Source organism: Thalassophryne amazonica, chromosome 8, assembly GCF_902500255.1.
Source record: "Thalassophryne amazonica chromosome 8, fThaAma1.1, whole genome shotgun sequence".
Lineage (NCBI taxonomy): Eukaryota > Metazoa > Chordata > Actinopteri > Batrachoidiformes > Batrachoididae > Thalassophryne > Thalassophryne amazonica.
This window is the reverse complement of record NC_047110.1, coordinates 3,976,124-3,988,478: the sequence shown is the minus strand read 5'-3', so window position 1 is coordinate 3,988,478 and position 12,355 is coordinate 3,976,124. Positions and strand designations below refer to the sequence as shown.

The window sequence follows — 12,355 nt, the reverse complement described above, 5'->3', positions numbered from 1 at the left end:
GGCGCGGAGCGCAACAGCATTCCAGCCGGCTCGTGCTGCCGCGATGCGGAAGTCGACTGCATACTTTGCTGCACTCCGACACCCCTGTCTTATCGACAGCAGCACACTTGAAGCGGTCTCGCCTCTATGAGGGTGGTCGAACACCTGTCGGAACTCCCTCACAAACTCAGTACAAACCGTTAGGAGCCGTGAATTCTGCTCCCAAAGCGCCGTAGCCCAGGCGCGTGCATCTCCTCGAAGCAAGTTTATAACGTAAGCCACCCGGCTGGCGTCTGACGCGTACATGACGGGACGCTGTGAAAAGACGAGCAAGCACTGCAGCAAGAAGTCCGCGCACGTCTCCACACAGCCTCCGTATGGCTCCGGAGGGCTTATGTATGCTTCAGGGGAAGGTGGGGGGGGTCGTTGAACGACCAGCGGAATGTCTGTTTCTGGCACACAGTCAGCAGGAGGAGGTGCTGCAGCAGCGCCCTGATCATGCGCTTCCACCTGGGCGGTGAGAGCCTCTATCCTGCGATTGAGAACACTGCTCTGCTCGGTAACTAAGTCCAACCGAGCGGCAAAGGCGGTTAAGATGTGTTGCAGCTCACCCACCACGCCTCCTGCTGGCACCTGTGCACCTCGCTCTCCCATTGGCTGTTCAAGCGATGGTTGACACCCCTCGGGATCCATGACGCTGGCCGAGAAATCCTGTTGTGAAAGTGTCGTGACACGGACCCACAACAGGGGGCGTTAATGAACGGACAATGGATAAGCCAAAAAGTAACAATTTAATGTTGTGAATCGCACAACAACGTACAGACAATAACAATATGGTGGACTGTCAATCATACACCAGGTGACGTGTGGGCAGGCTCGACGATAGAAGACGCCTGGAGAGAGAAGAGCTGGATCCCCACACAGCTTCCAACACCAACGGAGCTGAAGAACACCGGAGCCGCCAAGCCCTGTGCCCCAGGTGGCCGCTGTCTTCAGCAGTCAGACCCGGTACTGCTGGCAGAAAACAGAGACAGTCCTGATGAGTGTGAGTTCGCACACTCAGTAATCCCACAGTCTGTATTAAGTAAAGGAGGGAAAACCTCCACCTCCAATCACACACACTCGTGCAGCTCCTGGTCAACCACTTATCTGGGTTGGGGTGTGAGGCGAAGCCGTCGCTGTCACACCAAACGCCAATCCCTCAGATAAGGACACACTCCAGGAAAACGGCTGCAACAGAAGTTCAGGTTATTACACACAAAGTGTCAGTCAGCAGAGAAATTACCTGAATGGTAGTTGATTTCTCGGCGAGGAGGTGGAGTTGCAGTCCGGTCTTTGTAGTGGTGGTGATGGGTGACAGCTTGTGTTGATTAATGATAGCTGTCACATCCAGCAAAGCCGACGCCCTCTCGTGCTTGAAGCCCGCACTTCAAGCAGGGCGCCATCTTGTGGTGGTGGGCCAGCAGTACCTCCTCTTCAGCGGCCCACACAACACTGTGTGTAGTTTGTTTTATTGTATTTGGGTTCAGGAGTTTAGAGCTGTGTGCAGTTTGTTTTATTGTATTTGGGTTCAGGAGTTTAGAGCTGTGTGCAGTTTCTTTTATTGTATTTGGGTTCAGGAGTTTAGAGCTGTGTGTAGTTTCTTTTATTGTATTTGGGTTCAGGAGTTTAGAGCTGTGTGTAGTTTGTTTTATTGTATTTGGGTTCAGGAGTTTAGAGCTGTGTGTAGTTTGTTTTATTGCATTTGGGTTCAGGAGTTTAGAGCTGTGTGCAGTTTGTTTTATTGCATTTGGGTTCAGGAGTTTAGAGCTGTGTGTAGTTTGTTTTATTGTATTTGGGTTCAGGAGTTTAGAGCTGTGTGTAGTTTGTTTTATTGTATTTGGGTTCAGGAGTTTAGAGCTGTGTGTAGTTTGTTTTATTGTATTTGGGTTCAGGAGTTTAGAGCTGTGTGTAGTTTGTTTTATTGTATTTGGGTTCAGGAGTTTAGAGCTGTGTGCAGTTTGTTTTATTGTATTTGGGTTCAGGAGTTTAGAGCTGTGTGTAGTTTGTTTTATTGTATTTGGGTTCAGGAGTTTAGAGCTGTGTGTAGTTTGTTTTATTGTATTTGGGTTCAGGAGTTTAGAGCTGTGTGTAGTTTGTTTTATTGTATTTGGGTTCAGGAGTTTAGAGCTGTGTGCAGTTTGTTTTATTGTATTTGGGTTCAGGAGTTTAGAGCTGTGTGCAGTTTGTTTTATTGTATTTGGGTTCAGGAGTTTAGAGCTGTGTGCAGTTTCTTTTATTGTATTTGGGTTCAGGAGTTTAGAGCTGTGTGTAGTTTGTTTTATTGTATTTGGGTTCAGGAGTTTAGAGCTGTGTGTAGTTTGTTTTATTGTATTTGGGTTCAGGAGTTTAGAGCTGTGTGTAGTTTGTTTTATTGTATTTGGGTTCAGGAGTTTAGAGCTGTGTGCAGTTTCTTTTATTGTATTTGGGTTCAGGAGTTTAGAGCTGTGTGCAGTTTGTTTTATTGTATTTGGGTTCAGGAGTTTAGAGCTGTGTGCAGTTTCTTTTATTGTATTTGGGTTCAGGAGTTTAGAGCTGTGTGTAGTTTGTTTTATTGTATTTGGGTTCAGGAGTTTAGAGCTGTGTGTAGTTTGTTTTATTGTATTTGGGTTCAGGAGTCTCAAGCTGTGTGTAGTTTCTTTTATTGTATTTGGGTTCAGGAGTCTCGAGCTGTGTGCAGTTTCTTTTATTGTATTTGGGTTCAGGAGTCTCGAGCTGTGTGCAGTTTCTTTTATTGTATTTGGGTTCAGGAGTCTAGAGCTGTGTGCAGTTTGTTTTATTGTATTGGGTTCAGGAGTTTAGAGCTGTGTGCAGTTTGTTTTATTGTATTTGGGTTCAGGAGTTTAGAGCTGTGTGCAGTTTGTTTTATTGTATTTGGGTTCAGGAGTTTAGAGCTGTGTGTAGTTTGTTTTATTGTATTTGGGTTCAGGAGTTTAGAGCTGTGTGTAGTTTGTTTTATTGTATTTGGGTTCAGGAGTTTAGAGCTGTGTGTAGTTTGTTTTATTGTATTTGGGTTCAGGAGTTTAGAGCTGTGTGCAGTTTGTTTTATTGTATTTGGGTTCAGGAGTTTAGAGCTGTGTGCAGTTTCTTTTATTGTATTTGGGTTCAGGAGTTTAGAGCTGTGTGCAGTTTCTTTTATTGTATTTGGGTTCAGGAGTTTAGAGCTGTGTGCAGTTTCTTTTATTGTATTTGGGTTCAGGAGTTTAGAGCTGTGTGTAGTTTGTTTTATTGTATTTGGGTTCAGGAGTTAGAGCTGTGTGTAGTTTCTTTTATTGTATTTGGGTTCAGGAGTCTAGAGCTGTGTGTAGTTTCTTTTATTGTATTTGGGTTCAGGAGTCTCGAGCTGTGTGCAGTTTCTTTTATTGTATTTGGGTTCAGGAGTCTCGAGCTGTGTGCAGTTTCTTTTATTGTATTTGGGTTCAGGAGTCTCGAGCTGTGTGCAGTTTCTTTTATTGTATTTGGGTTCAGGAGTCTCGAGCTGTGTGCAGTTTCTTTTATTGTATTTGGGTTCAGGAGTCTCGAGCTGTGTGCAGTTTCTTTTATTGTATTTGGGTTCAGGAGTCTCGAGCTGTGTGCAGTTTCTTTTATTGTATTTGGGTTCAGGAGTCTCGAGCTGTGTGCAGTTTCTTTTATTGTATTTGGGTTCAGGAGTCTCGAGCTGTGTGCAGTTTCTTTTATTGTATTTGGGTTCAGGAGTCTCGAGCTGTGTGCAGTTTTTTTTTATTGTATTTGGGTTCAGGAGTTTAGAGCTGTGTGCAGTTTCTTTTATTGTATTTGGGTTCAGGAGTCTCGAGCTGTGTGCAGTTTCTTTTATTGTATTTGGGTTCAGGAGTCTCGAGCTGTGTGCAGTTTTTTTTATTGTATTTGGGTTCAGGAGTTTAGAGCTGTGTGCAGTTTCTTTTATTGTATTTGGGTTCAGGAGTCTCGAGCTGTGTGCAGTTTCTTTTATTGTATTTGGGTTCAGGAGTCTCGAGCTGTGTGCAGTTTCTTTTATTGTATTTGGGTTCAGGAGTCTCGAGCTGTGTGCAGTTTCTTTTATTGTATTTGGGTTCAGGAGTCTCGAGCTGTGTGCAGTTTCTTTTATTGTATTTGGGTTCAGGAGTCTAGAGCTGTGTGCAGTTTCTTTTATTGTATTTGGGTTCAGGAGTCTCGAGCTGTGTGCAGTTTCTTTTATTGTATTTGGGTTCAGGAGTCTAGAGCTGTGTGCAGTTTCTTTTATTGTATTTGGGTTCAGGAGTCTCAAGCTGTGTGCAGTTTCTTTTATTGTATTTGGGTTCAGGAGTCTCGAGCTGTGTGCAGTTTCTTTTATTGTATTTGGGTTCAGGAGTCTCGAGCTGTGTGCAGTTTCTTTTATTGTATTTGGGTTCAGGAGTCTCGAGCTGTGTGTAGTTTCTTTTATTGTATTTGGGTTCAGGAGTCTCGAGCTGTGTGTAGTTTCTTTTATTGTATTTGGGTTCAGGAGTCTCAAGCTGTGTGTAGTTTCTTTTATTGTATTTGGGTTCAGGAGTCTCGAGCTGTGTGTAGTTTCTTTTATTGTATTTGGGTTCAGGAGTCTCGAGCTGTGTGCAGTTTCTTTTATTGTATTTGGGTTCAGGAGTCTCGAGCTGTGTGCAGTTTCTTTTATTGTATTTGGGTTCAGGAGTCTCGAGCTGTGTGCAGTATCTTTTATTGTATTTGGGTTCAGGAGTCTCGAGCTGTGTGCAGTTTCTTTTATTGTATTTGGGTTCAGGAGTCTCGAGCTGTGTGCAGTTTCTTTTATTGTATTTGGGTTCAGGAGTCTCGAGCTGTGTGCAGTTTCTTTTATTGTATTTGGGTTCAGGAGTCTCAAGCTGTGTGTAGTTTCTTTTATTGTATTTGGGTTCAGGAGTCTCGAGCTGTGTGTAGTTTCTTTTATTGTATTTGGGTTCAGGAGTCTCGAGCTGTGTGCAGTTTCTTTTATTGTATTTGGGTTCAGGAGTCTCGAGCTGTGTGTAGTTTCTTTTATTGTATTTGGGTTCAGGAGTCTCGAGCTGTGTGTAGTTTGTTTTATTGTATTTGGGTTCAGGAGTTTAGAGCTGTGTGTAGTTTCTTTTATTGTATTTGGGTTCAGGAGTCTCGAGCTGTGTGCAGTTTCTTTTATTGTATTTGGGTTCAGGAGTCTCGAGCTGTGTGCAGTTTCTTTTATTGTATTTGGGTTCAGGAGTCTCGAGCTGTGTGTAGTTTCTTTTATTGTATTTGGGTTCAGGAGTCTCGAGCTGTGTGCAGTTTCTTTTATTGTATTTGGGTTCAGGAGTCTCGAGCTGTGTGTAGTTTCTTTTATTGTATTTGGGTTCAGGAGTCTCGAGCTGTGTGTAGTTTGTTTTATTGTATTTGGGTTCAGGAGTTTAGAGCTGTGTGCAGTTTCTTTTATTGTATTTGGGTTCAGGAGTTTAGAGCTGTGTGCTGGTTCTTCTGTTCTCTTCTGCTCTTTTCTTGTTTCATCTCTCCTGCAGCTGGTTGAGCATCGAAAACCTGGTTCCACTGTCAAGTTGACGTCTTGCAGATCAATGAGCATCAGGAGTTCTTTTCTGTGCATGTTAATTTTCAGTTTTATTATATGGCAGCAATGCTACGCCCACTCTGAGTGGCCGATTTCCGGTCTGATATTTTCCCATATCAGACCGGTTACCATGAAAATCGGTCCGGAACGCGTATCTCATTCGTTACAAACCACAAAGCTAAAAACATGATTAGAAAATCCAAGTCAGATATGACCATATTCCATAAATTTGTCAAAAGCCATTGTCATCTTGTATCAAGCACAAGATTTCATTTCCGAACGCTCATTAACTTTTTTTGTGTCATTCATTGCTTGTTCCATGTATGACCTATTGTATTGAGGTTTGGGGAAATACATATAAAAGTAATACTCATCCAATATTTCTGTTGCAACAGAAAGCTATAAGAATGATCTGTAACAAATCACGTTGTGAGCCAACAAATCCATTGTTTGTCTGTGTACATATTCTAAAATTCTGGCACTTTGTTGAGTACATCACAATACAAATTCTGTATAAAGTTAAAAAAAATACACTGTTGCCAAAACATGTCCAGGATCTGCTTAAATGGAAGGACTCCAGTTATAATTTGAGAGGAACATTATTTTTTGAGAAATTAAGGATCTGAACTTCTGCAAAAAGTCATTGTGTTTCTGTTCAAGGTCTTAACAACTGGAACAACTGTCCCAACAACAATCAAGTACTTGGTACTTTAGTTGGCTTTAGAAGAATTATAAAATTGCTTGCTTTAGTTTGAATGCTTTATAGTTTTATTGATTTTGTTATCGTTTTCGGGATTGTGTGTTGTGTGCCATTGTTTGTCTGGTTGGGTTTATAATTTTATTTAATTGATTAATTTTGCACGTTATTTTGGTATTTGTTGCCATGTCTCTGATATATGTGTGTGTATCTGTGTTTCTGCATGCAGGTTTGTATATATGTGTGTAATTCGTTGTTGAGTTGTTTAGTTATTGTTGATTTGTGTGCTGAATAAATAAATTCATTCATAATCTCAAGGGGTTTATCTTTTCAAGTTAAATAAATAAATAAATAAAATGTCTACACAGCATCAGAAAAAACACACAGATTGAAAGTTTACTAACTAACGACCGGACCATCTGTTTGCAAGTTCTTCATGGAGGTGAAGCGGACAGGTCAGCTTCATATTCGGTTCGTGCAACACCTCTGTCTGATGCTCCCCTGTACAGATGTCACGCTCAGTTAATAAATATTTGGTATTGAGCTCAAAACGCGTGAGTCCATTCTGACTTCCTGGAACATGTGTTGATGTTTGGCAGGAGTATGAATTCCAACAGCTCCTCCTGATGTTTGCGTGTGAGACAAAGTGTGTTCACTGAAGTCCACGTCAGTCCAGTGTCTTAATGAGTTTGCCTGTTCCTCACAAACAGAAGGAGATGAGAAAATGATGTCAGTCCCCTTCAATGGTGAGGACACCGAGGAGACACAAATGAGACTTCAGCTGAAGAGGAAACTACAGAGGAACAGAACATCATTCACACAGGAGCAGATCGAAGCTCTGGAGAAAGGTTACACAAACACACACCACACCAGTAACACACATACACACACGCCAGTGGATACATTTTAATACATGTACATGCATGTTATTTGGTTTTTTCATCCTGTCTGTATATGTAGTAATGGTAAATGCCAAACTGGCAGAACCATTTTCTAGATATACACACATATATGCAATTTGTTCTTGCAAGACAGATAGCATGTAATATGATAGTATGTGCATGGGTGAGCGTGGTGTGCATGTGTGACCTTCACCTGCCATTCCTGATCAGCATACGTATAATGTTTAATTTAAAGCTAACAGACAATTTCTATTAGTAAGGGCCAACCACCAAAACAACATGAAGACAGACAAGAACCACACATACAGGTGATGCTGAGAAACTGTTATAGTGTGAAAACAAGAAGTCAGAGTGATGTGCACCCCAGAGACACACTTCTGACCAATTAACAATGAGTAAGGTTAGACCTTACTTGTGTGAAGCACCTTGAGGCAACTTTGTTGTGATTTGGCACTATATAAATGAAAATAAATTAAAATTGAAATTGAAGAACAAAAGACGAGTGGTGACAGTAATAACTGGGAGGTGATGAAGAGTGAGACACGAAGGAGATGGAACCCCAACAATACAACATACCAGGAAAAACAAGCAGTGACACCAACTATTATCTGAAAGTGTAAACTTTACAATATTGGATGAAAAGCAAATTGTAGAAAAGAGAATGAAGTAAAGGTGAACTAGCTTAAACCAAAACAAACTCTTTGGGAATATTTGCAAGTGATCTATGTTTGAAAACAGCTCCGTTCACACTGGCAGAGTGATGTGCATTTGAACTTTGCTTTGCTGCATGTACACATGCCACGGCATGATTTCTTACAATTGAAGGCTGGTCCATTTTAGCAACCACTGAGATGAGAGTGCATCCCATTCCCAGCCAAAGTCAGAAGGGCTCAGCAGTTTTGCATCCAGCTGCAATGACTGACCCCGCACATGTGCAGCTTGGAAGACTGCTCTCAAAGTATGCTGTTGGAGTGTAGCTTCTGTGGGAGGAATGCCTTCTATAGACTTTGATTTCTTTGAGAACATGTGCTGACGTGCTTCGTTGACATTGGAGGTGTCAGCAGTGCGGTCATACCACAGCGCAACAAATCTCTGAATAAGAGCCAGTAGATCATCTCTCAACTGAAGTTGTGGATTTGCAAGGGACAAGAAAGCATCTGTGACCTCTGGAAATGCAATCCAAGTTTCCCATGCACTCTTCTTGCCTCTTCCAGCAAAGAAAGATGTTACATCACAGCCAGTTAGTGCATGGAAAAATGGCAGAGCCTTTCCTTTGGTTGATGTCAGGGCAGTGGCAATCTCATGTACAGCAATGTATCTTTGGAACTTTCCAGTACCAAATGATATCCACAATTCAGAGGTGGCAAACTGGTCGAAAAATGCCACAGCTAGTACAACAACATCAGTGCCTGCTGTTCTAATGAGGATACTCTGGTGACCCTTGTTGGAAGCATCCTTGGCATACAACATGATGCACGTGTCTGCTTCTTCCTGCGTACAGGGCTGAAGATTTGACATGTCTGTCACAGCAGCATTGCAAGTCACATGTTCCTTCAAAGTGCAGACAACTTGTCTGTTTTGCATGTGAATGCCTGCAGCATGTTCAGCTAGAAGTACAAACAGCTCAGTCTTGTTGTCATTATTCCAGAGGAAGCTCTGCCAGTTTCCTGGAATTTGTGTGGTGAGAGTTACTTTCCTGCGTACACCATTGCCTCTTTTCTCCCTGGTTGAGTTCTTCAGAATCTGTGGCTTGTAAACATCAAACACTACATCGACCCTTTCAACATCCTTCAGGATGTTCTCAATGTGGGGCACGAAGACCTTTGTGACATAGACTGAGAATGTCTTTGACACTGTTGGGGTTAGAGTGTGCACCACCATTGTGCCATCAAGCACGACTGCTGTAACCTTAGGGACTGTGTGGTCAGAGTTTGAAAGGCTTTCCAGAGGAATCAACAGACTTCTTTCCTGATCTCATCTCCCCTGACTTTGATAGAGATGGTGGCCATGGTTGGTTCTCATATATGAAGAACTCTTCCAGTTTTCCCTCTCAAGATCGGCAGGCAATGTACAGTCCAGAGAAAAAGACACAGTCATCCTTCAATGCAGATACCTGACTTTTCTTTTTCGACTTATGTTGATTTTCAGAGAACAATGAAGAACAACTTGTTTTTCTTGATGGGCTGAGTAACTGACTTTGCTTGAGTTGTGATCTGTTCAGATATGAATGTTTTAAACTGGCGTCGTCCTAGCTCATACATCTCTTTGACACTTTCTGCAGCTGATTGGCTTGTGACAACTTTTCTGTCAAGAGTTAACAAATCCTTGCTGTCTTCCAGAAAAGGACTTCCAAGATCCTCAATGACCTTCTTGAGAGCACTTACTTCCTTTACAAAGGAATTCTGAATGCTAGCTGTCTGCTCATATGTTTACCATTGCTGGATTTCTCTGATTTGTTCTCAAAGTCACAAATAAGCCTACTGACTGACTGACTGTTAAGTTATATTTATCTATATATATGGGATACGATTGTCTGACATTGAAATATGAATAATTGTACAGTTGGTGAAATTTGGCCACCAGGGGGCTTATATGAAATTTCCAACACTTTGATGATAGTTTCCCTGTTGTTTTCTTGACGTTTGCCAAGTTTCAGAATTTTAGATTAATAAATATAAAAGTTATCCCAATCCATCTATCTTAGCTAATTATAGGCCAATTTCCAACCTTCCTTTTCTCTCAAAAATTCTTGAAAGGGTAGTTGTAAAACAGCATCATCTGCAGAGGAATGGTCTATTTGAAGAGTTTCAGTCAGGTTTTAGAATTCATCATAGTACAGAAACAGCATTAGTGAAGGTTACAAATGATCTTCTTATGGCCTCAGACAGTGGACTCATCTCTGTGCTTGTTCTGTTAGACCTCAGTGCTGCTTTTGATACTGTTGACCATAAAATTTTATTACAGAGATTAGAGCATGCCATAGGTATTAAAGGCACTGCGCTGCGGTGGTTTGAATCATATTTATCTAATAGATTACAATTTGTTCATGTAAATGAGGAATCTTCTTCACAGACTAAGGTTAATTATGGAGTTCCACAAGGTTCTGTGCTAGGACCAATTTTATTCACTTTATACATGCTTCCCTTAGGCAGTATTATTAGACAGCATTGCTTAAATTTTCATTGTTACGCAGATGATACCCAGCTTTATCTATCCATGAAGCCAGAGGACACACACCAGTTAGCTAAACTGCAGGATTGTCTTACAGACATAAAGACATGGATGACCTCTAATTTCCTGCTTTTAAACTCAGATAAAACTGAAGTTATTGTACTTGGCCCCACAAATCTTAGAAACATGGTGTCTAACCAGATCCTTATGTTGTGAAAGTGTAGGTACACGGACCCACAACAGGGGGCGCAATGAACGGACAATGGAGGAAGGTGAATAACAAGGTTTACTATTGTGAAACGAGCACAATGAATACAACAATCACAATTTGGGGTCGAATCCGCTGGTGTCGTGTGGGCAGGCTCGAAGGTAGGAGACGTCCGTCTCAGTCGAACCGAAACCACCCAGATCTCCTCTGCCACCGAACCCTGGAAATACTGGAACCGCCAAGTCCCGAAGTCCCAGGTGGCCACTGCCTCCGCTCGTCGGATCCGGTACTGCTGGCGGGAGAGAGCAACAACACAGGCATGGATGCGACAGCACCCAGTAACGGAGAGGGGAGAAGCCGCCTCCACCTCTAGTCACAATATGGCAGGCAGGTGAGTACTTATCCAAGCAATTTAGCTTTCAGTAATCAGCAGTCCTGAAAAGGTTTAACAAGTCTTTTAATCAGAATATAAATGCAGAGTACGTTACCTCAGTCTAAAGGCGATATCTCGGCACTGAGGTGGAGACGCCGTCCTCCTGATATACCTCTGTGCTGAGTGGAACAGCTGTGTCCAGTGATGGGTGACAGCTGTCACCCAGGCTGCTCCCATAAGGCGGCAGCGCCCTCTGGTGCCTGGAGCCCGCACTCCAGGCAGGGCGCCCTCTGGTGGTGGTGGGCCAGCAGTACCTCCTCTTCAGCGGCCCACACAACACCTTACTCTGGATGGCATTACCCTGACCTCTAGTAATACTGTGAGAAATCTTGGAGTAATTTTTGATCAGGATATGTCATTCAAAGCGCATATTAAACAAATATGTAGGACTGCTTTTTTGCATTTGTGCAATATCTCTAAAATTAGAAAGGTCTTGTCTCAGAGTGATGCTGAAAAACTAATTCATGCATTTATTTCCTCTAGGCTGGACTATTGTAATTCATTATTATCAGGTTGTCCTAAAAGTTCCCTGAAAAGCCTTCAGTTAATTCAAAATGCTGCAGCTAGAGTACTGACAGGGACTAGAAGGAGAGAGCATATCTCACCCATATTGGCCTCTCTTCATTGGCTTCCTGTTAATTCTAGAATAGAATTTAAAATTCTTCTTCTTACTTATAAGGTTTTGAATAATCAGGTCCCATTTTATCTTAGGGACCTCATAGTACCATATCACCCCAATAGAGCGCTTCGCTCTCAGACTGCAGGCTTACTTGTAGTTCCTAGGGTTTTTAAGAGTAGAATGGGAGGCAGAGCCTTCAGCTTTCAGGCTCCTCTCCTGTGGAACCAGCTCCCAATTCAGATCAGAGAGACAGACACCCTCTCTACTTTTAAGATTAGGCATAAAACTTTCCTTTTTGCTAAAGCTTATAGTTAGGGCTGGATCAGGTGACCCTGAACCATCCCTTAGGTATGCTGCTATAGACATAGACTGCTGGGGGGTTCCCATGATGCACTGAGTGTTTCTTTCTCTTTTTGCTCTGTATGCACCACTCTGCATTTAATCATTAGAGCATAAATGACTACAGGCCTGTTGCACTTACGCCTATAGTCATGAAGTGCTTTGAAAGACTGGTCTCTCAGCACATCAGGGCCTGTCTGCCTCCCACTCTGAACCCCCACCAGTTTGCCTACAGGGCAAACTGCTCCACAGAGGACGCTATCACCACAGCTCTCCACACCGCGCTGTGCCACCTGGAGCACCAGGGGAGCTATGTGAGGATGCTCTTCCTGGACTGCAGCTCAGCCTTCAACCACATCATCCTGGTGATCCTGGTCCAGAAACTGACACATCTGGGTATCTCCACCCCCATCTGCCAGTGGAACAAGGACTTCCTCACAAACCGCCACA

At 42.6% G+C, this 12,355-nt stretch overlaps 1 protein-coding gene across 1 annotated transcript in view; it reads left to right on the top strand.

Annotated features, from left to right (window-relative positions):
• Nucleotides 1-12,355, top strand: part of LOC117515211 (paired box protein Pax-6-like) — a 353,676-nt gene that overhangs the window by 151,435 nt on the left and 189,886 nt on the right. The window contains exon 5 of the mRNA XM_034175687.1: nt 6,905-7,081. Within this exon, the coding sequence (XP_034031578.1) occupies nt 6,905-7,081 (177 nt within the window). The remainder of the gene's footprint in view (nt 1-6,904; nt 7,082-12,355) is intronic.